At 52.6% G+C, this 22557-nt stretch overlaps 7 protein-coding genes across 7 annotated transcripts; 2 read left to right on the top strand and 5 right to left on the bottom strand.

The window, feature by feature from the left end:
* Positions 1-7685: 7685 nt before the first annotated feature.
* Positions 7686-8393, bottom strand: BZA05DRAFT_381139 (uncharacterized protein; the record flags this gene model as incomplete). Its single annotated transcript, XM_051481974.1, has 1 exon — positions 7686-8393. One exon carries the CDS (start codon positions 8391-8393, stop codon positions 7770-7772), a length of 624 nt encoding a protein of 207 aa, XP_051344016.1. The 3' UTR covers positions 7686-7769.
* Positions 8394-10509: 2116 nt separating this feature from the next.
* BZA05DRAFT_440075 (uncharacterized protein) lies at positions 10510-13099 on the bottom strand (the record flags this gene model as incomplete). The annotated part of the gene is made up of 2 exons (XM_051486572.1): positions 10510-10809; positions 10868-13099. The coding sequence occupies 2 exons, from the start codon at positions 13097-13099 to the stop codon at positions 10510-10512; spliced, it is 2532 nt and encodes an 843-aa protein (XP_051344015.1).
* Positions 13100-14603: 1504 nt separating this feature from the next.
* BZA05DRAFT_381134 (nuclear movement protein nudC) lies at positions 14604-15423 on the top strand. Its single transcript, XM_051481973.1, has 2 exons — positions 14604-14878; positions 14930-15423. Exons 1-2 carry the CDS (start codon positions 14666-14668, stop codon positions 15266-15268), a joined length of 552 nt encoding a protein of 183 aa, XP_051344014.1. The 5' UTR covers positions 14604-14665; the 3' UTR covers positions 15269-15423.
* An 809-nt stretch (positions 15424-16232) lies between these two features.
* Positions 16233-16858, top strand: BZA05DRAFT_2564 (uncharacterized protein). Its single transcript, XM_051480088.1, has 3 exons — positions 16233-16376; positions 16429-16500; positions 16548-16858. The coding sequence occupies exons 1-3, from the start codon at positions 16315-16317 to the stop codon at positions 16726-16728; spliced, it is 315 nt and encodes a 104-aa protein (XP_051344013.1). The 5' UTR covers positions 16233-16314; the 3' UTR covers positions 16729-16858.
* A 1-nt stretch (position 16859) lies between these two features.
* BZA05DRAFT_2570 (Alpha/Beta hydrolase protein) lies at positions 16860-18251 on the bottom strand. Its single transcript, XM_051480089.1, has one exon. The coding sequence runs from the start codon at positions 18000-18002 to the stop codon at positions 16935-16937; it is 1068 nt and encodes a 355-aa protein (XP_051344012.1). The 5' UTR covers positions 18003-18251; the 3' UTR covers positions 16860-16934.
* A 162-nt stretch (positions 18252-18413) lies between these two features.
* BZA05DRAFT_414224 (uncharacterized protein) lies at positions 18414-19567 on the bottom strand (the record flags this gene model as incomplete). Its single annotated transcript, XM_051485246.1, has 3 exons — positions 18414-18504; positions 18563-19144; positions 19242-19567. 3 exons carry the CDS (start codon positions 19565-19567, stop codon positions 18414-18416), a joined length of 999 nt encoding a protein of 332 aa, XP_051344011.1.
* A 1053-nt stretch (positions 19568-20620) lies between these two features.
* Positions 20621-22170, bottom strand: BZA05DRAFT_381125 (uncharacterized protein; the record flags this gene model as incomplete). The annotated part of the gene is made up of 4 exons (XM_051481972.1): positions 20621-20842; positions 20914-20950; positions 21025-21645; positions 21737-22170. The coding sequence occupies 4 exons, from the start codon at positions 22168-22170 to the stop codon at positions 20783-20785; spliced, it is 1152 nt and encodes a 383-aa protein (XP_051344010.1). The 3' UTR covers positions 20621-20782.
* Positions 22171-22557: the final 387 nt, after the last annotated feature.

The following is a 22557-nucleotide window of genomic DNA, read 5'->3' as shown; positions in this document are numbered from 1 at the left end:
AATTTACGACCGCTCTCCTTTTTTGGAACTGCCCCTTCGGTTGCGAGTTGCCATAACAACCACCACCACCACAACACAACGGCGCCGGCATCGACGACAAGTTGACGAGTCGACGACGCGAAACCTGGAACCATCGAGAAGACCCGCTCCCAAAAACCCGCCTCGCACTGAATCACGCGCGTCCCGCCTACATCGCGCGTCATACTAGTACATTACACCACACCCGCAAGTCATAACCACAATTCAAATCCACCGACGTCACGTTTCAGCGAAACTGGGCTTTTTGGAACATAACCACCACCACTACCACCACCACTACCACCACCACTACCACCACCACCCTCCACTCCGATACTTCCTCTCCTCTTACCACCACACCATACTCCACTCTACCTTGCCTTACCTGATCGCACCTTGTCACACTTGATCCTTTTCGCACAGACCATACCTTATACCTTCTTCGCAATAACATCGACTGCTACGATAGATACCCCGTCGCTTACATTTTGAATTCACCCCCCAAATAACAGTAAGACAAAAAGCATCATCCAACAACAACACCGCGACCGCCAGAGACATGCCGTCGTACCCGTACAAAGTGCGGGTGCTCGCCGCGATCGACTCGCAGTTCCACCCCAAGACCGCCAACAAAGCGATTCCTTTGGTGTCGATCGGTAGGCATTCTGGACCCCCCCTCGTATCCCAGCGCTCTGTGGAACTTGTTGCTGACCGGGCGGTGTCTGATTAGAATCTGCCTTCGAGAAGATATGTGGTGAAAATGATATTGCGATCCCGGCTTCGTGGAAGAAACGAGCACGCATTGTGAGTGATCCGAAGTGCACTTGCAATGGTTCGGTCCTAACGTAATGTAGACCCTAAAGGAGCTCGTTGAAGAGGGATGGCTCATCGAGAAGGGCGGCGACAACCCTATATACACTGTATCTCCACGGTTACGGCGGGTCATTGCCAGTCACAAGTTGGCCCTGCATGTTCCGACCTCGAACCACGATCTCAAGACATTCACCAGCGTCGTAAAGTCGCTAAAGAACCCACCCGCTAAAGATGGGAACGAGGACGAGCCTGCTGTCCCGACGCCCCGTACTCCAGCTCCCGCATCATCCCGTAGACGGAGTGCTCGGTTCAGCGTGGTGCCGCCCATGGTCCAGGATATCGAGACGCAAGACGAGGACGAGGGCGGGCACGCGGCACTGGCTCGTCGGTCACCAAGCATACCGATCAGCGTTATCGTACAGAGAACACCAGGCTGGAAGAGAAAGAAGCCTGCTCGCCTTTCGGATCCGGGACCAGTACTAGTGCCGTTATCTGGTGCTCGGCGCAAGAGTGGGATGGGTATCGCGTCAGCTTCGAATACACCATCTGCTGCCGCCCGAAAACGCACTAAGGCTAAACGACGGGCGACCATGGCTGTGGTTCCCAGTCGCGAGCCAATGTCGGAGATGCCGTCTGGACAGGCCAAAGTGGTTCAGTACATGCCCCTCGTTCAGACTCTTTCACGTCGCACTCAGCGGGCTCTGCGTCGCAATGCCCTCAGTGAGGAGATGAACAATATCCACGCCGAGGAGAGCGCTGCTCGCCGGAAGCATCGCGAGGAGCTTGCGCGACTTAGGCAGGCGCTCGCCAGTTCGCAGCAGCGTCTCGGAGAACTGGAACGGGAGTTGCTAGCGGCCAAGGATGCGGCTTCCGAAGAGCTGGAACACGGTGCTCGGGAGGCCCCGAATTCTCACATCCGCGACCAAGATGTAGATGTCAACATGGGAGAAATGGACTGTGGCGAGGACGACCAACAAGGTGCGAGATCGTCTTCACCATTCGATTATTCCCCAGCTCCCGATTCGAGACAGCAGAGCAGTAGTCTCCACACACCGCGCGCCGACCGCGATCAGAGGGTCCGGATCCTTGAAGCCCAGATAGCATCCCTTCGTGAAGATATCATGCGACGCGCAGAGGAGGCCGAGCGCTGGCAGGAGGAGGCGGAGCAATTCCACGATGCCGAGGAACAAATCTTGATCGAAGAGAATAAGGCGCTTGCGCATCAGATCGAAGAACTCCGAACCCCATCTCATCAACCTGGCACCCGGATGACTTCCGTGGAAGTGAAAGAGAGGATCGAGCTCAAGGCTGTTGTTGAAGAGTCCGTCTTCAATGGAGGAATGTCCGTCATGACTGGTGGCGATGGTGACTCGGTCAGCAGCGGTGGTGAAATCTTGGAGGAAGATGAGGAGGAGGAATCCCAGCCTGACCCGAGGATTGCCGATCTTCAAGCGGAAAACGAGAAGCTGCAGAGGGCCTTGGAAACTTTCAACCGCAAAATCGAGGATCTGGAAGAAGAAGCCGACACTAGCTTTACCAGTTCCGAGGAGCTACGTCAGAAGGCCGAGCGATACCACCAGGAGAACAATGCGCTCCGGAATATCGGCGAAAAACTGGCGGCCAAAATCCGAGATCTTGAAGAACTCGAAGGCGAGCGGTTGGAGAACGTGATGGATGAGGGGGCACAAACTGTCCATTTCATCGATCACGAGAAGGAGGCACTGGAAGGCAAGGTTATCGAGCTTGAAACAGAACTCGAGGAACTGCAGGGAATGCACACACACATTACCGAAGAGAGGAGACAGCTCGAGGTTAGCATTGCCGAGCTCAAGGCCCACGTCAAGAGTCTCGAGCATGCCGTGGAGGTGGGGTCGGAAGACAGGGAGAAGACGGAGGCGAGACTGGTCGGTTTGCAGGAGACCATCACACGTTATGAGGAGGAGCTAGCCGAACACGTGGAGGTCCAGCAAGAAATGGAAAATGAAGCCGCCGACCGGCTCGAAAACATTCAGGCCCTGGAGAAGGAAGTTGAGGACCTTCGTCTCGAGAATATTCAGTGGCAAGAGGAGGTGGCCGATAAGGACAAGGCGATCGGCGGCCTGACCGACCAGTTGAGGCATCTTGAAGTCCGTATTTCCGACTTTATCTCGAACGTCGCAAATCTAGAGCAAGAAATCGTCTCTGCCAACGAACAGCTAGAAGCAAAGGACCGGGAGATCAAGGATTTGGTGGACGAGACAGAAAACCTTCGCCAAGAAATCGAGTACAACAACGATAGGCTCGAGCCTCTTCTAGCGAAGAACGTGGCCTTGGAGACTGATATCAACCATATGGAAACTCAAATGGATAGGCTTGCGGACGACCTCGGAGCTCTTCAGGATAAGATCCACGATAAAGAGGCTGAGATCGAAGACCTTTCTCAGGCCTGTCGGTTGGCTGTGGATGAGACCAATGAGAAGCAACAGAGAATCCATCAGCTCACGGAAGAGAGGGATGGTTTAGCGGCAAACCTTAAGGACTCGAAGAGAGACATTCGGGACCTAAAAGAAAAATACGCAGGCCTTCAGGAGGAGGCCGCTAACAAGCAACAAAAAATCTTTGACCTTCTTGACGACAAAGATAAGTTGAAAGATGAGCTCTCCCAGAAGGAACAGGCCATTGAGGACCTCCAACAACGCAATTCAGTCCTCGACCAACGCAATTCGGCCCTTACGAACGAACTGCAGACTGTTGACGGTTTCGTTGCGGGTCTTGAACAGGACAGGACAAGCCTGACTACCGAGGTCAAGCACCTGAAATCGAATGTCGAAGAACTGCATGGCAAGTGTATCAACCTCACTCAAAAGCACCTAGATGTTTCTGGAAAACTCGCTCAGCGTACCGTCGAGAATACTGTCCTCGAGAGGGAGATTTGCGGTGCCCAGGAAATTAATGACGCACTCAGATCGGCCAACGAGCGTCTTCAGTCCGACAAGAACCAGTTCGAGGCGTTGATTCGGGACCTCGAGGATGCTTCTCTCTCTTCTGAGGATCAACGGCAACAGTTGCTGGAGACAATCTCTCGATTGGAAGACGACATCGCCGTACACAAGAAAGCTGCGACAGCCGCTGCTAATGCAAGGGAAGAATTCGAAAAAACAATCGCAGGTCTGCGGAATCGAATCAGCACCCTTGAGAAGACGTCAGAACTGTCGCAGACTGAGAAGGAAGGCCTCGAGAGAGATATCGGCCAGCTAGAAATTCGGATTGCGGAACTCAAAGCCGACCTCGAGAGCGCTGTTGACGACAAGAATTCCGTCAATGCGAAGCTTCTCGAAGCAACGGTTCAGATCGAGACTTTCAAGCAGGCAGCCAGTGCGGCGGCAGCGGAGCAGGAGGGCATGGAACGTCAAATTGCTCAACTGTACGCGGAGGTTGATGCATCGAAGAAGGCCATCAAGCTTTTGGAGAGCGATAAGGAGGATCTGGAGATGCAGATCGAAGGGCTGGAGGCAGATGTCAAAGAGTCAAAGGAGGAGGTGGCGGCTCTCAAGGCGGAGAGGGAGCTCATGCGCCGTGACATCTCGGAGCATCAGTCTTGGATCGCTGACCTGGAGCATCTGCTTGAAGTGTCCCAGAGAGATAATGCTGGTCTCAGGACGAACATCGAAGAACTCCAAGCAAAGATAGCCGCGCTTGAGACTTCGCTCGAATCCTCAAACTTCGCCAACCAGGAACACCTTGAGGAACTGAAGATGCTGCAGGGACAGATCGATCAGTTGAACAGGCAAGCCAAAACAGCGGAGGAAGAGCAGTCTATCATCGCTCAGAAGATCCAACCCTACATCAATGGTCAACAACCCCTCGACATGGCTGTGGACGAAGTCCTTACTGAGCTGGTTATTGCTAAGAACCGAGCACTCGAGAGTGAGGGACTTCGTCGGGAACTCGAGGCCAAGATTCGAATCCTGGCCCAGGACGCCAATGGCAAGATCTCTCCGGAGGAGGTTGTCGAGAAGTTGAAGGAGCGCTTCAAAGATGTTCGAAAGCGTGTTGAAAACCTCTTCATCAAGCGCCAGGAGCTTGAAGACTCCCCCTTCGCCAACCGCCAACTTGGGGACTGCAGCAATGACCACGCCCTGGGCCTCTTGGGAACCCTCATCGAGGAACTGGACGAAAAGCTGTTTGCCGCAAGGGAGCATGCGAAGGTCCTCCAGTCCAAACTCGACACCGAGGAGGGCAATGTTGCTGAGCTTGATGGCTACCTCGATGAAATCACTATGCATCTCGACATTGCTAACCCCAACGTGGCGAAGAGCGATATCCCTTCGTTCGTCGAGCAGTATGTCCTCTCATGCGAGTCCAAGATTGATAGCCTAGAGGAGACGCTCAAGAAACTTGAGGAGGACATCGAGAAGAAGGATGATACGATCCGGGACCTGGAAGCCGAGCTCGAGGATGTGGAGACGCAGAAGTCCGAGGTTGATAAGGAACTTGCCGCGGTTAAAGCTTCCGATGCTGCCGCAAACCACCGACTCAGTGAAGCCCGCAAGCAAATCGAAGACCTCACTGAGGCTGCCGAGGCGGACCGCATGGAGATTGATGAGTTGGAGCAGCAGATCGACATCCATATCACCACCGAGCGGGAACTTCGTGAACGTCTCGATCAACAGGCTGCCTCTCATGTGCAGGAGATCAAGAAGCTTCAGCACGAGAAGCTTGTTGCTGTCGCTGCCGTGGAGAACAAGTTGGCCGAAGCTATCCTTGGCAAGAGCCACCTCGAGTCTCGTCTTCAAGCTACCATGATCGAGCACGCTTCTCTAGTCTCCGAACTTGAGAACGCCATGGGACAATCCAGGGAAGACATGGAGAAGCTTAACGGTTTCATCATGCAGTTGCAAGGCGAGCTCGAAGAGCTGAACGCATCAGTTAAGGATGCCGACGACGAAATCATCGAGCTCAAGCAAGAGCTCAATGACACCGCGGCCAAGTCGGAAATGGACATTGCCGCTCTTCAGACCGAGCTCGACGACACGCGGGCAGAGGCCGCGGCCCGTCAAGAGGACCTCGAAGACCAGCTCTCCGACGAGCGAGAATCGGCTCGCAAGTTCCAGAAGATCAGCGAGGAGCGTGCTGCCGAAATCGAGGGCCTTACCATCGAAATCGCGGAACTCAAGCGTCAGAATGCCAGTGACAAAGAGGCGCTGGAATCCAAGATCCTCGGACTCGAGCAGCAACTCCAGACCGTGCGCTTCGAAGCCGGAAAAGAGAAGGTCCGCCTCGAGCACATCATCAACGATCGTGCGCAGCGTATCACGGAGCTCGAAGCCACTGTGGTTGAATTTCAGGGGTGGCTGCGGGACGCCGAAGACAAGGAGGCCGAGTTGGAAGAGACCCTCACGCTCCAAGACTCGGAACACCAGCTCTTCGCCGAACAGGTCATCCGGGAGAAAGCCAATATCGTCTCTCAGAAGAACCAGATCCAGGAAGCCCTCAACCAGACCGAGTCCAACCTTGTGCAGTTGAAGGCGGAATGGGAGGCTGACAACGTCGCTCTTCGCAACCTCGTCGACGAAAAGAAGCAACAGATCGAGTCGCTCCGAGTCGATATCTCAAACTACAAGATCAGTACTTACAAGCTCGAGCAGAGGATCGCGCACCTCGAGATGGAGAAGCACGAGCTGGAGGAGGAGCTCGAGACGGAACGCGAGAAGGGCCTGGAGACGTTCGCCGACATGCAGGTGGAGGTTGAACGCTTTTACAGCGGCTTTGGTGACCGCAAGGGACAATACGTGCGTGAACAGAAGCACCGCGCGAGCAAGAAGCGCAGCCACGCCGAAGCCAGCGCCTCTTCCTCCATGTCTGAGGAGTACGGTAAAGCGCCGCTGAGCCCCGCCAGCACCAACCGCGTCTTGACCACCATCACCAACACTCACACCGTCAAGGTCAAGTCCAAGAGAAGGAGGATCAATGGCGACTCGGGCATCGGCATTGAGCCGTTGGAAGAGGAGGACGAGGCGTATGAGGGAAGCATGGGAATGTTGTCTCAATAGATAGTGTTTTTTGGATGGATGAATGAGAGCGAAAATGGCAATCTCCGGTGGTGATTTGTTTTTTCTTTTTTCTTTTCTAGTTTTTTTCACGACGCGATGAAGGTTTACGGCTGCTGATACTCTGTATCATACTCACTTTGTGCTGGCACGTTTTTGTTTTGTAGCATCATGAGCGCGTGGAATCTTCTGCTAAGCCTTTTTTTTTCTTTTTTTTTTCTAAGGGGGCGTGCATTTGCTTGCTTTCTTGCTTTCTTGGTTTTTCGTTCTTGATTTTGTTTATGTCTTGTTTATGGGGCGGGCGGGGGTTTTGTCTGTTTTTTTAACGGGTCTACTTTTTTTCTACTAGGGTTTGGGGGGGATGGGATGGATTGGATTGGATAAGGGATACCAGTTTGTTTATTATGCCTTTTTGATGGGGGATGAGGGAGAGGGAATGGACGGGGGGAGAGGGTGGAAATGTCATTTTAATCGTAGGAGGAGAGATGTAACACTTCGGAAGTCGGTGGGAATTGGGTGGATGGGTGGGTAGTTCAATGAGTCGATGAGTCGATGGGTTCAATGGTACCGTATTATCTCTCGTGAGAGGCTCGGGTATAAATGTCACCACTATAGGTTCAAAGCGCGCATTAGCGCAGACTAAAGTGCTTAGGGACTAGCGCAATATCAAAACACGCCTATTTGATAGGAGAGAATTCTCGGGCTGTCCACAGAATCTTCGTGCTGTCCACAGAATCTTCGTGCTGTCCACAGAATCTTCGTGCTGTCCACAGAATCTATTACAATATGTGAAAATCTAACTAAAACTTGTGTGCTCGCCAACAAAAATCGTACTCAGCGCCATCATCCTCATCCTCATCCTCACTGTCACCTTCAGTGTCGGTAATTTGCGGGGAAGAAGTTACATGGCTACACTGAGGTTTCCCTAACAGCCTGGCACTTCTCCGGGCTCCTACTGCTGGAAGGGCAGCTGGAATTGAGGTTTGTGGTGCAGCCGGTGATGCGGCTGGTGGTACGACCAGTGATGCGGCCGGTGGTGCGGCTCAGCGTCGGCGTGCGGCCGGTGCAGCTGCAGGAGCGGCCACTGCAACTGGAGGTGCGGCTGGTGCGGGTGGAGGAGCGGCCGGTGCTGCTGCTGGTGCTGCGGCTATGTATTGGGTCCAAAGTGAATCGACTGTTCGACTTCGTTTGACTCTGGAACGAGTGGCGGCTGGAGGGGGGGCCGTCGTGGGGCGACTGCGATGGGCTGCTTCCGGGGCCCTGATGGATGTTTGAACTTAAGTGGCGAACGCGTGCAAGGTGGCCTGGCCGGATTGGTAGATTGTTAGCTGTGAGAACAATGATGTGAGGGTTTCTACTGGCGGCGCTGAGTCCGATACTTGGTCGTTCATAATGGTTAATAGCTGCATTGTTCTTCCGAGATGTGAGGAGGATAGTACTGTGTAGTTGACGATACTTCCAGCTACAGAGTCGTGTGTTCAGCTGTATGAAGATACCTGCCAGCCCCTGAAGGTTGAACACCTGACGTTGCATAATTGCTCGGTGCGCTAATCATAGACGCCCTAGCCATCATGTTTACATGCACTAGTGCCTATAACAGGAGTTTTTATACCCATACCTCTCATGTGAGATAATACGGTATGGCGGACATGATGAGGTTAAATGAGTATGATCAAATAGGTAGGTAAAAGCTTGGAACGAAATGATACGAAAATATAATATACTTGGTACTCCAAGCTAGCTAGCATGTATGTACCGCCATTTCATCGACCGTGTGTGCAAGTGAACTGTCCTTGGAGCAGTATCGAGGTTTTGCAACGTCCGTCGTACTTACGTCCGCCTTATTTTTGTCCGTAATTAAGCACAAAGGTTTAGACGAGGTTTTGCAGCACCCGCCGTAACGTATCGTTCTTGGCATTGCATAACCCATCAAAAACCAAAAAAAGTTGGTCGGGCCGCGGGGCGAGGCGACCCATAACCAGCCAAGTCCACAGCCAAATCCACAACCGTGATGCCGTGACACCGCGACGCCGCGACACGCAACTCAACCGTTCACAATAAAAAAAACCTCCTGTAGCGACCGTGAGGAATTTCATTTGATGCGACATGATTGTAGCGAGGATTGTGGGAGTTCTCTCTCTGTACCTCCGCGCGCGCACCACAGGAGTCTCTGACATGAGTTGTCGTTGAATTCTCAATCAGGTAGTTTGTTTACATCTTGGCAGCATACGGCGGACAGGGGTTATGGTCAATTTTCCCTGTTCTTCGCAAGGACAGCGTCGTCAGCCTCGTCCATAGCCTCGACGATGTCCTTGACTTTAATCCCTGTATCCACCCCTGCACAATGCCTGCAACCCTCCGTTGCCATGACGACCTAAGGACGGCGGACGTTGCAAAACCTCGATAGTGAGCCAACCTGTCCTTGTAACATTGAGGCTCGGTATAATACGGTATACCGTACATTGTAACATTCTATCCTAGGTTAGTTAGGTAATAGTTATATCCCCACGACGACGACAGCCTCCATTCATTCTTCCACTACTACCGCCACATCCACAACTACGACTACAACCAACACAACAGTCGACACTCGACACTCGACACCTAACACCAAATGCACGGCGACCTCAGCTCTCAGCTCTCGACGACACATAGCTTCGGCTTACTGAAGGCCCAATCACACAGTACTAGTACCGTAGACCATCTCCATCACCAATCACTTTTGTTTGTCGGAGGTCTTGCATGGCATGGCAAGAACTGAAGCTATATGGGTACCTACAATTGAAATGGAGATGGAATGTCCAGTTGAGTTGTCAACAAGATGGGCTTGTTTTATGATCTATGATCCCAAGCCCTTAGAAGGTGTATAGTAAGTAGAACATGGAAGGCATATACCTACCAGTAGTTCGTGCTTAGCGGTCAGAGGTCTACATACAGGCTATGGCTGTTGACTTATGCTCTACTCCTCCCAAGGGCTGTCACGAGTAACTATTGCAGACAACGAATGGTCGTACCACCGACAGCTGTAACAGTTATGTAGGTAATCATGCGATTAATCTTATTCCGTGCACGCTCCCAGCAGCACCCAGCATCCGCACCCGCACCCGCAGCAAGTACCAAGTAATCACACGCCATCACTCAGCAATAGCAACAATCACATCGTCCATCACCCTTCATCACATCCACTCTTTCCTTAGCATGCTCATTCCATCACCACTGTGATAATGATCGCATACAGCAAAAAAATAATCGTGCCCAAGCCCTAAGCAATCCATCCAGCCCAATAAAACAAACAAACAAACAAACAAACAAACAAACCCGCTAAGTACATACATAAACCATTCATCGAAACAAGACCAAAAATAAGACCGGGAAGAAACAACATTTCATGTCACACAGGATTCTAAAAAACCAACACTGAAGATACCAGGCAAAACAGACAGAAGAAAAAAAACACTCCGGTTTCTTATACAACTAGAGCAAAAAAAAGGACAAAAGATATACAGCGAATCGAATATCGAAAAAAACAATGCCAAAACGCGGAGGAAGTATCAAACCATACACCGATTCGTTGTCTGTTACCACATCTCCCTTAGTGAGATGTGGGGCGTAGTGCTGATGTCTATTGCCCATAAATCCCCGATTCCGCCTACTCAGCGGGCCAGCTCCTGACGAGAGGACTGCCGATTTTAGGGGCGAACTGCAGGCTCTTCCGCTTGGCCATCTTGATCCGCTCGAGGAGGTAGGGATTGGCAACCGCAGTAGGGCCCAGATCGAACTTGGGCGGGACGGTCTTGGGGAGCAGCTGGCTATTGCTCTGCTGGCGGGCCGGGGTCTTGGGAGCTTTCACGGCGGTTTTGGGAGGTGTCTTCTTGCTGCGGTCCTTGGGGCCAGATGAGAGTTTGGAGAGGAGCTCGTCCATTCGCTGGGGCTCCATGGACTTGCGGCGCTGATTAATTGTCAGTATGTGGCTCAAGTTAGTTTTTAGGGAGTGAAGTGCCACTAACCTTGTGACCTCCACGCGGGACGTCGTCCAAATCGATGGCGTATAATCCCTCGTCTAACCACTCGTCGTGCTGAGCACACTCGATGATCCATCTCAGTGCCACGCAGGACACCAATCCTCTAGCTGCCTTGACTTTCTGCAGGGTCCTGGGGGATCCATCCTTGAACACGACGTGGGTGATTCCGACCTTTCCAGGGGTGGCAGAGTCGGGATTCCAGGACCACTGTTTGAGCACCTTGGCGCCCATTCCCTTGAGCATTTTCTCGAATGTCTCTCCACAGTTGGCTCCGTCGTTGGTGTACGCGTCGACAAACACCACGGCACCAGCAAGCACGCCACCGGACCGTTCATCGTGCATATGGTCTATTGGGGTGGACTTGTTGTCGTTGCCGAAAACATCGTCGTCGTCGTCGTGGAACTTGACCGGAACGGTCATAGGAGGTTGGCGCACATCGGCGTAGCCAATAACGACATCGCTGATATCCTCGCTCAAGAGCATCGGGTCGACGGGAACCTCGTTCCACGATCCGTAATGAAGCGTCTTGCTAGGGTTCATCACGGAAAGGTTGAGCTCGTGCCCGAACTCACGGCCACTGTCGCGAGCAACATCGCTCGGACCTGTCGCCACTTGTGGGGGCGGAACATTCTCCGAATCACAGTCCATATCATCCTCATCCTCGGCGTTGGCATCAAACAAACCGAAGCTACTACCTCCCTCACTGGGACTACGGTAATGCTTCGACTTGGGCTCATCAATATCCGCAGCCAAGTCGGTGTTTTTATCAGCCATTCCGATATCAGCGCTCCCCTCCTCCGAGGAATCTCTCTTCGAAATTTGAGTAGGAGTAGGAGAGATCTTCGACCGGTTGACCATCGATGGAGGTGTGGCAGGAGTGGTAGAACCAGAAAACACGACATCAAGGGAACCACCCGATACCATGTCCGAAGCTTCCACAACATCTCCCACAAGGGGCTCTGCTTCATTCTTCTCAGTGGAAACCTCCTTCTTAGCTGCTTTCTCCTTCTTGATAGAATTCAAGAGATCGATGAAAGCCTTATTACCATTGAGGCCATTCTTCGGAAGCTCCTGTTCCTTCTTAACCGGCAACTTGCGCTCGATGATAGACTTAGAACCAAACACGTTGTCGGCATCGTCAGCCACCTTTGGTATAGCGAAGGGGTCACTGGATAGATCCAATGAGAACTTCAAGGATGATCCTCCGCCTCCCAGCTTCGCACCCTTTCTCACAGGTCTTCGAGCGGGTGACGATAGTAGACTAGGCTTTGAAGGAGAGGCTTGAGCATGTGCCGTGGAGCTGGAGAGTTTTTGCTTGGCTGGCGACAGGGGTAGTCTCCTTGCTGGTGACCCAAATAGAGCCGATGCTGGCTTGGGCTTTGACATCAACAGCTCGGCTCCATCGATAGCATTCTTCTTTCCAAGCGGTTGCATAGGCCGCTTGGGCTTCTCGGCAAGTCGAGGAGATGTTGGACACAGGAGCTCGTCCTCCATGTCCTTGTCAACAGCGGTGAACACTCTCTTCGGTCTACGAACCTTCATGGGAGAAAGAGCGGGGAGCTCGGGAATATTCTCGGCGAAAGTTCCAGTAGACGGTGGTTGGAGTTTCGTTTTGGTGACTCTGATAGGCTTGACCGAGAGTGCACCCATCGAAGTGGATATAAGCACGTCAGTCTCCTCGTCGATATGCTGGGATTCCGTCTCGGACTCGGTCGGCTGCTTCGGGGGTATGTTATTCTCCTTGTCCTCCAGAGCAACCTTAGGACTTGTGGCAAAGGTGACCTTCTTGGTATGCGCTAACGTCATGGCACAAATGGTTTTAGCATCGATTTGCGAACTATTATGGGATAATTTGCGCTTCTTGTTATTACCGGTACGGGCCGAACGTCTAGTAGGAGCAGCGGATAATCCAGCCGATTTCGATCTCATGGCGGGCTTCTTCGTTAGTGCACCCTTCGCTCCAGCTCTTGTGGTGGTGGTGGAGGTGGTGGAGGTGGTGGTGGTAGTGGTGTTAGTAGTTCTGGTCGCCGGTATGGGTGCCTTGTCGGGCTTCGAACGCGAGTTCTCAAGGGTGAGGGTCGACTCAGTCAGGGCCTTTCGCTTCTCACCAACGACATTTCGCGTGGTACGGGTAGCTGTATCGGAGAGAGAAGAGGAAGCTGTTCCAGCTTGAGACCGCGAACGCGTTGGGTATCGTCGAGGTAGTGGGTCTGGCATTGTGTCGAGGTGACGAAGGACAGAAATTTAGGTTTAAAGGAGGTAGATATCGTTCGAGAAGATGTAGGGCGAATTGATAAGGAGGCGGAGGTGAAGGTGGTGGTGGTGGTGGTGGTGGTGGTGCGGTTGGTAGTGTTGTGATTGCGAATGGTGGTTGGTGTCTTGGGTATTGGGTGTTGGATGTGGAAGTGTGGATGGTGAGGTAAGGAGGAGAGGAAAAAGCGAGAAGGGGAAGGGGACACGAGCACGGGCTGTAAACAAGCGAGCTGTGAGATGCGCGACGTTGCCATAGCAGCGGGGTTGCGGCGTGATTCGAGATAAGATAAGCAACACTTTTTGCCAAGAGGCGTCCTACTCCAACAGCACAGACTGATGCCAGCACCACATATCACTCGCTCTTCACAGACTTCAGTGCGCACACAAGTGTTCACAATCTAATCTCGAGCACCTTCAATGGTTGGGAATGCCCAGTTGCAGTGACGAGTGCGATATTCCTTTTCGACTGATAAATCGCGAGTGATCAATTTGTGTCTACGCCAAAAAATGTTAGGGCCCGTTTGGATGGCCTCAGTTTTAGCGAAAACTGTCAGTCTTTCGAGAAACTGAGCAAACAAAACTGTAACCCTGTTTGGATGGCACAAAAACTGGGAGAAAAAAACTGAACTTGTGCGGCTACGGCGATGAACGGGAACTGGCCTCTGGAGATCTTTTCTTCACCACCACTCAGTACCGCATTTTAACTTCAACCATGGACCCCCTTTACGAGGAAGAGAAAAAAGCGGGGCTACAATGTGTCTACTATTAAAGTTCTGGTGAAGCCTATTATTTAGACTTATGGCTGAGTATACTGAGAACTGCCAAGCACTCTGTTCACCTCAAGGTTTTCCGGAAACTGAAACTGAACAGTATTCGGTGTCTCGACGGGGAACTGAATTTGGCTCTAAAGCTGCAACTGAAAAGTGAGTGCATCCAAACGGGCCATTAGAGTTTTCATTGTTGGTCACTCGTACTGCCATGTTCTAGACCTCCCCACACAAAATTGCCAAACTTCAAGGCTCACAAACTAATTAACCAAAACTTCTAATTTTTTTCTGGGTCAACTGCAAAACACTTGAAGATTTGTTCTATCACTCTATCGAGCCCTTTTAATTTTTTATCTGTGTTGCCGTTGAATAAGGCCGGTGGTGGGGGTGAGCATTTTTTTCGTCCTCAACTATCATCGGGGGCGGCTTGCATGAGTTGAGTTTTGCGATTTCACTCACTTTGAGTCCAATCACTATGTAAATGCTAGAAATTTGATTTTAGATTTTGTAAGAGATCTCACGCCGAAGTACCTACATATCTCTCTGGGCTCTGAACGATCGTGCTATTCCTGAGGTGTTGATCTCTGAGTGGAGACGTTTGGTGCGAATCCCGAGTCCTGCAAAGCACCCCTGTCGGACACACGTCTCAGCCGCATATGTCATCTCGCCTAGGCTTTGGCGGGGCAGTTCGCTGAGTGCAGCCCTAAACCAAACCCTGACACACCTCCCCCACCATCGCCTATCACCACCGAACAACACAATAATGAGTGATCAGCCTGACGCCGCCGCCGAGAAGGAGCTCCGTCTGAAGGAAGCCGTCGAACAGGCCGCGCTCCCGTACGCGTGGAAACAGACCATCGCCGATGTCGACATCTCTGTTCCCGTCCCTGTCGGCACCCGCGGACGCGACCTCACCGTTGTGATTTCGTCCAAAAAGATTAAGGTTGGGCTCAAGGGGCAGGAGCCAATCATGGAGGTTCGTCAGACTCACTCTTCGCTTCGGACTACGGCTTCTGATGGATGATAGGGTGATCTCCCCAGTGCGATCCGCGTCGACGAATCCACCTGGTCCCTCGAAGACCAAAAGCTTGTCGAAATCCACCTGGAGAAGGTCAACGCGATGGAGTGGTGGCCGCACGTGCTCACACACCACCCCAAGATCGATACCACCAAGATCTCACCGGAGAACTCGAAGCTCAGTGATCTCGACGGCGAGACGCGCGCGATGGTGGAGAAGATGATGTTTGACCAGCGACAGAAGGAGATGGGCAAGCCTACCAGCGACGAGCAGAAGAAGCTGGATATGTTCAAGAAGTTCCAGGAACAGCATCCCGAGATGGACTTTTCGAATGCCAAGTTGGGTTGAGGGGGGCAGTGCGGGGCTGAGAGATAGAGACGTCAATCAAATCAAGATTACCCAGTGCTTGACCTCGCATCAAGCTCATGTCATGTGCAAGAAACCACGGGATATCACTCTGTGGTGCTGCAATGCCTTCCCATAATGGATATATCACCGGAGAAAGAAATATACACCACCCCCGGCTCCGGTCCCCGCGATCCGCGTCCTTCTCCACTGGTGAGGATATGCGAAAACCCCAATTCCCAATCCCTCGGGTTCCATTGCTCTCGTAACCCTTAGAAATCCGATCTCCCACCATTACCAGCATCACAAGATCCCGGTAAAAGAGGTGGATAAGTTGATGGATACCCCATACGATGATGTAGTTTGTACCACCACAATGCACCTCGGCCGTTCAGATGGGAATTGAAGGGAAACGGTGCCGCGTCCCGGCATTCCCAGAATCTTGTGTACTCCCCAACTCAGTTCTTACCGTTCGCTTCTTGACGCTGACCTCGACGATGACGGAAGCTACGTTAACCATGCCGGCGCCCTCGGGAGAAACAAGCATCAATAATCCGGACCCCAGTGAACCGTTGAGATTAAAAAGCGGGGGATGGAGATTAGATGGGGTTTTGCTTTCCTATGGAACAGTGGCCGCGTGCTCCCCCTGCCCCGGTCGCTCGGAGCCGCCCAGTGGTTTGGGGTTTGAGGGTTTATCCATGGTCCATGTGATGAAACAAGGGGATGCACCGTCACTCACTGGTGGAGAGGGAAAGTGGAGGAAAGAACGGGGCTACGTAGATACCCTTTGGAGTAGACGAAAATTCAAGTATATTGATTTTTGGGGTGTGGAAGGATGAAGCTCGAATTGAAGGGCACCGGAGCGGAGAGGTGGAGGGAACTTGAAGGGTATAAACAATGGGTGTTTCCACCATCTTTGGGCCAGAGTTTCATCTTCACGCTCCTAGAGAATCCCAAGCCATCATCTACCTCGATATCCTCCAGCAACCCATCGGCGCCTTCTCCCAACGCAGATCAAAACAGACAGACAGGTCAACAACCAAATAAACATGAAGCTCCTCGCCATCACACTCGCAGCCCTCGTCTCTACTGTCGTGGCATATCCCCAAGCGTATATCCCCATATCATCGTCCCCCTCCAGTTCTTCTGTTGACACCTCACAGAACCCTCATCGAACGCTCCGAAACTACAACCTCAGTCACCAACCCGACGCCACCTAAAGACACCCCCATACCGTACATCTCCCCCCTCCCTCTTTACTCTCATCTTCTAAAACCCCCAGCAGTGAGCGTATCGTAACAACCTACCCCTGCAAGATCCAGGGTGCCCTCTATTGCTGGATTGATGGAAAAAACATGGGTAGCTGTAATGCTACTGAGGGGTTCGTAACGAATGATTGGTTTTTGCCGGTCAAGGTGGGCGATTGGAAATGTACTCCTGGGCAGTACTTGGGAGTTCTGTAGTGGCATAGGGTGCCATGGAGGGGGGAAGGAAGGCGTTTGATTCTTTTCTTGTACATGTATCTTGAGCCGCTGGAGCGGTGGATGTTTTTGATATTTGGATACGGTTCAATAGGATGGGTGATATCATATGACTATACGTTTGTTCTTCCCCGTCATTATCGTAATCGTTATCTAAGTTACATTAAGTACTACCATCCGGATATGATCTATGCTCTCCCATTACCTCCAGCCAGCCACCCCTCCATCTTTCTCTCTACCACCTCCAACCGCCCCTCTCCCCAAAAGTGACCGGCACCCTCTACCTCTACGCTCTCAAATCCCTCCCCCAATGCCACCAGCATCTTCTCACCCCACCGCCTATACTTCTTGACTCCAGTGAAAACATCATCATCGCCCCAAGCAACCAGAATCTTCGTCCCCTTCCCCTTCCTCTTCGCTGCGGTAGGTGGGTCGGCAACACTCTCCACCGCCGGCGCAAAGCCGAACGACGGGAGGAGGCAGGATGATATCGGCGGGAGCGGCGGGGAGATCAGAAGGTATCTCGTAACGATCTGCAGCGCAGCCAGGTCCACCTGAGGCTCCAGCGGTGCAGCCACGAGGGCCGACAACGGTGGGCGCAGATCCGACTCCGAAATCGACGAGCGCTGGGGCGGCAGCAGCGGCGGCGAGCGCACGCCAGAATACGAAGTCCTGCCAACCTCCGAATGACTCCGATACCAGCCCCTTGCGCTCCTTTTCCCCGCCGTAAGCGCTTTACGGAACGCCTCGTTCGGCGGACTCGTCGCCGCCTGCACCAACTCGTCGCAACCCGGGCACTGCGCTGCGACGAGCGCCCCATACGAGTAGCCCGCTAACACCAATTCCACCCCGTCGGGCGCGCCATTCCGCAGCTCGGCCGCAAAATCGAGCGTCCATGCAGCGACGGCGGCGTAATCCCCCGTCTCGGCTTTGCCCGTCCAGCTGGTCCGCCCTTTGGAGTGGCCGCAGCCGCGGAAGTTGAAGATGCTGGTGATGAACCCGTGCGCTACGAGGACGGCACAGATGTGTTGGACTACGGGATCGTGACATGTGCCGCCGAGGGGGCCGTAGGGGTGGGCGATTATCGCGATGCGGCGGGAGGAGGGAAGGACGGTGGGGACAGTGAGGCTTGTCTCGATCGGGATGGCATCGTGGAGGGAGGGGATGTGGAGGTTTAGAGTTGTGCTGTTTTGTGGCGTGTGAGTGTGGGAGTGCGAGCGGGAGTGGGAGGAGTGTTGGCGCTTGTGGTTGGGCATTATTTCTGGGCTGGTGTGGTTCGTTCCTTCTGGAAGGACGAGTGGAAGCTTGGTAGCTTTGTAGCTTTGGTGGCAGGTGGGCGCGTGTCGACTCTATTCTATGACAGATCCAGTAGAGGGGTTAGGGTTGGCGCTTGTTTAACCACGTCATGACCATTCGAAGTGTGTTTCAGCTTCACGATGGGACATTCTCCCGGAAACTTATCACCGGCGGGACTGGACGGTAGTTAAGCCTCAGCGAATACTGCACTTGCAGGACTAGGAAAATCGTAACAGAACACATTTGCAAGTGCCGCTGAGAGATAGTAAAAATGAAAACCATAACTGATCGTAAATACCTACTTCCGTACATCTCGCAATTTAGCTCCATGTTATTTATTGCTCGTACGTGGGAGGTGGTACTAGGGTTGCCTATGTTTTCGACTTAGTTTCAACAACATCTTGAGCATGGGCTAAGGAAAATCGCACATTCGTGACGTTGGTGTCAACTTCCTCCATTGGACTATCACTCGCATGTAAGCAACTGGGTAAGTTCTCGAACAGTTGAATAGACTGCTTACACTAGTTTCCAGCTCCTACGAGGATCCAGCTGCTTACTGGAGCATTCGAGAGTGTTTCCGCCACCGAAAGATCTTCCGAGCGCCTCTCCCAGCAGGTTTCCCGTGGCCTCTTCCACAATCTTCCAGTTCCTCCGTCCGTCGAGCTCCAGTGTCCATAGCTTCTCCCCTCCAGAGGGACACGTCTGCCACGCACGGACGGTGTCCTCCATCGTCGTCGGAATGGTCGGGTCCATAGTACCCCGAGCACGCAGGAACCCACCCGTAAGACGGTTCCTAATCTGGAAAGAGGCGACCGCGTTACCACCCACGAGAGCGCGATTGTGAATTATCGTCCACTGTGTTCCCCACGTCTCCCGGTAGTTTGATGTGTGATTGGGTCCGGTGGGAGAGATAAGGATCGGGAGAGACGATGGGTAGGAATGGCTTAGGATGTTGCCGGTGCTGACGTTTTTCAACTGGTGCCAGCCTATAGGCACCGAGGACATGGGGATCACGAGCTCCCACTGCAGATGTAGATTAAGCTTGCTGGATTCATAGCCTCTGTTCAAATTCCCCCTGTCGATCGCGAGACCCGAGTACATACTGACGATGTTGAAACACACGCTTGCCGCTATCATTCAGCTCGGGCACATCTAAAGAAGCTGGAGAAACTACATGTGTAGTTGGCGTATGCACGTACCATTCCTTACAGTCCTCCCTTCTCTCAAACTTCCATAGTTGCCACGGTGCACCGTGTGACTTGTGTAGGTGGAGATGCTTCTTGTCAGGCGCATCTAAGGATTTCTCCTGTGCCAGCTGTGTTATCGTGTACAATGTCGGAGCTTTATCGAAGAACTTCTGCTGCTCCGGGATGGGCTCGATCCACCAGACTTGCGCCTCCCGGTACAGCGGATTCCCTTCGTCGCGTTTCTCGGCCTTCAGCTTGTTGTTTCCAGCGTCGAAGAGAACATGGCCGGTCGGGACGTGGCGGATGAGGTAGGAGCCGGCAGGAATGCTGTCGGACATTGCTGGGTGAATGGCGGGGAAGTTGCTTCGGCGTGGAAGGGATTCTTCTGCGCTTGAACTTGAGCTCGAGCTCGAACCGGCCACACCCCTCCTTCCTCGTTAACACTGGATGGTATCGAAAGTCACGGGACACGCTAAAACCAGTACTATGTAACATGTACCCATCATACTGTCAGCCCCTCACGTGCTCTTTCAGCTCCTTCACGTGTCACTGATCCTTCTGGGCTCGCTCCCATTAAATATCGGCATACAACAACAGGTACGTACTGTAGGCAGTAACATTTACTTACTCTGGTATTACTAGCTTACTATAGGGCTGAGCACCACATAGGAGAAATTTGGATACTAAATAGTAAAGCTTTGTATACATTTCTACTTTACCAGCTTTGATATTTTCAATTTCTAGTTCATGGGTTGTATCATACCTAGTACCTACTGTACAGTGAAGGGGGGGGGGGGGTAAAAAATACGCTTTGTGACCGTATCGGTACGGTCACAAAGCGTATTTTTTTACCCTCCCCTTCACTATACAGTACTTATGATAAGTAATTGGTTTGGCCGCGATGCCTACTTCGAACTCACTATTAGTTAGTACCGAGTACAGTAAAGTAGTGGTAACTAACTAACTAGTGCCGATATCTAACCGTTGTTGAGTCCTGACCCGACAGTCCCAAGGTACTACATACCTTGTATATACCTGCCTCCTATGTGCGTACGAGTGAGCTTGCACGATAATAATGCGCCAGAACCTCATTGAAACAGTGTACGCTCTCTGATGTTCTTCAGTGAACGTCAAACCGCAAAATTTGCTTGCCTGGTATACGTAGATGGCTTGCGCCCGAGTAAACTCGGCGCAACACCCAAACGAACGCGGGGCTTCAACTTCTGGGGTCTATTTTTTTTTTGCAGATAAGCATGTACCGTATCGTGTGAACCTCACCCTTGCCGCCTGGGCTGCGCAGAGAAACTGGCTGAGATGGCTGCCGAATAGGCCAGCTATGCATGAGTACTTAGGTAAGTATCACGATTCAAGTTCTCTCAGCTATTTAGCAACTCAGTTTGTATAGAGTGTATTGACATTGCCCGCTATCGTCGTTTCCCATTCGATCTTATAACAGTTATACCCGCACCTGTGCACGACATATCCAGAAAACCCCCATTCCAGACCGGACCGAGAGTTCTGCATGTCGATTGCGATGCTCTCCACAGGCCAAGCTACGGTGCAAAAGTCGGGTTGACATTCTTGGAAGGATAAACAGGTGGGGAGCCCGTTCCCTACCGTTCCCCTTAGTCTGAGCAAGTGGGGAAGTGCAGGGAATTCTAGTATGATACTATTGGCCACTTACCGGCATGGTCACGGCAGCATCAACTTCTTGCATCGGTCTACGCCGCCTCACGATCAGCGCCGGAGCTTTGCGAAGAGTACATAAGTAGGTAGGAGGGGGTTAGCAACTCACATCAGCTCCCAGCTCGTGTGAGGATTTGGCCGTTTGCTGCAGCATTCGAGAGTGTTTCCGCCACCGAAGGATCTCCTGAGCACGGCCTCTCCCAGCAGGTTTCCCGTGGCCTCTTCCACAATCTTCCAGTTCCTCCGTCCGTCGAGCTCCAGTGTCCAGAGCTTCTCACCGCGATAGTAAGACGTCTGCCACCCATTGACGGTTTCTTCCATCGTCTTCGAAATCGCCGGGCTCTTGCTGCCCCGAGGACGCAGGAACCCACCCGTAAACCGGTTCCTGATCTGGAAAGACCCGACCGCGGCACCACCATTGAAGCCGTGGCCATGGATTATCGCCCACTGTGTTCTCCACGTCTCGTAGTAGTTTGACGTGTGCTTGGGTTCGGTGGGAGAGATAAGGATCGGGAGGGATGACGGGTAGGAATGGCTCAGGATGTGGCCGGTGCCGACGTTTCTCAACTGGTGCCAGCCTATCGGTACCGAGGACACGGGGATCACGAGCTCCCATTTTTGATTTGCATTGTTCTTGTTATCCCACATGGTTATGCGCTCGGTCTTGTCCTTTTCAATGGACCTGTCGAGTGCCAGGCCCGAGAACTCGTTGATGATGTTGTAGTGCATGCTGACACAGGAGGAGGCCACACTATTCAGCTTGGGCCCGGCACATCTCGAGAAGCTGGAGAATTTGTATATGTAATGGGGGAGGCTCATACCGATCATCGCAATCCGCCACCTCGACAAGTCTCCAGAGCTGCCATGGCGCACCGTGCGATTTGTAGGTCCAGAGGCGGCCGTCTCTCTTTAGATCGGGGGCGTCCAGGGAGCTCCCGGATGCCAGTCGGGTTATCGTGTAAAGCGTCGGAGTGTTCTCATCGAAGAACTCGTGCTGCTCCGGGATGGGTTCGATGTACCAAGTTTGGTCCTCGCGGTACTGGGGGTTCCCCTCGTTGCGGACCCCGACTTTCACCCCCGTGCCAGTGGTTCCGGCGGACCACAGAACCTTGCCCGAGCCTATAAGGCGGATTACGTAGGAGCCAGCGGGAATGATGTCGGCCATTGCTGGGCGTAAAAACTTTGGGTGCGAGCGTGCTTCGTCGTGGTTGCGTGTTTCTTTTCTACTCGAAGATTGATGAGCTGACAGCCGCATCCTCCTTCCCTATCAACCCTGGAGGGATGCCAGAACGCTCGAGATGAGAGACAGCCATACGTCATGTGACACGCCATGCCTTCGAGGATAAGAGGGATCTTGAGTCTCGACACCATCTGCTTGTCCGCACTTACTGGCCTCGAGGTGGGGCTCCACCGGGAGATGGCCAGTCGGAGCTCAGTATAAGGTATGAAGTACCGCTGCACTCTAAAATCCAACTCTCTCTGATTGATTTGCTAGTACGGTATTGGGCTATTGAAGGCATTTTGTTTGGCCGCGATACCTATGTACTTAAATACTTACTTAGGTACATTGTGTGGAAATCACTTTCGCAGCTTGGGCTGGATAGCCAAGTGGGCTGGCGTGGCTACCAAGTGGGCTGACTGC

This window comes from Tricharina praecox (assembly GCF_024521635.1).
Source record: "Tricharina praecox strain CBS 144465 chromosome Unknown BZA05scaffold_1, whole genome shotgun sequence".
NCBI classification, from domain to species: domain Eukaryota; kingdom Fungi; phylum Ascomycota; class Pezizomycetes; order Pezizales; family Pyronemataceae; genus Tricharina; species Tricharina praecox.
The sequence above is the reverse complement of the archived record's forward strand: the minus strand, read 5'-3'. Positions and strand labels throughout refer to the sequence as shown.

Excerpts from the sequence above, each read along its gene's own strand:
- BZA05DRAFT_2564 (XM_051480088.1), top strand. The coding sequence starts at position 16,315 with ATGAAGCTCCTCGCCATCACACTCGCAGCCCTCGTCTCTACTGTCGTG. Across the intron at positions 16,377-16,428 it reads GTCGTGGCATATCCCCAAGC|AACCCTCATCGAACGCTCCG; the intron begins GTATATCCCCAT and ends GACACCTCACAG. Across the intron at positions 16,501-16,547 it reads CCTAAAGACACCCCCATACC|CAGTGAGCGTATCGTAACAA; the intron begins GTACATCTCCCC and ends TAAAACCCCCAG.
- BZA05DRAFT_2570 (XM_051480089.1), bottom strand. The coding sequence starts at position 18,002 with ATGCCCAACCACAAGCGCCAACACTCCTCCCACTCCCGCTCGCACTCC.
- BZA05DRAFT_381134 (XM_051481973.1), top strand. The coding sequence starts at position 14,666 with ATGAGTGATCAGCCTGACGCCGCCGCCGAGAAGGAGCTCCGTCTGAAG. Across the intron at positions 14,879-14,929 it reads GGCAGGAGCCAATCATGGAG|GGTGATCTCCCCAGTGCGAT; the intron begins GTTCGTCAGACT and ends GATGGATGATAG.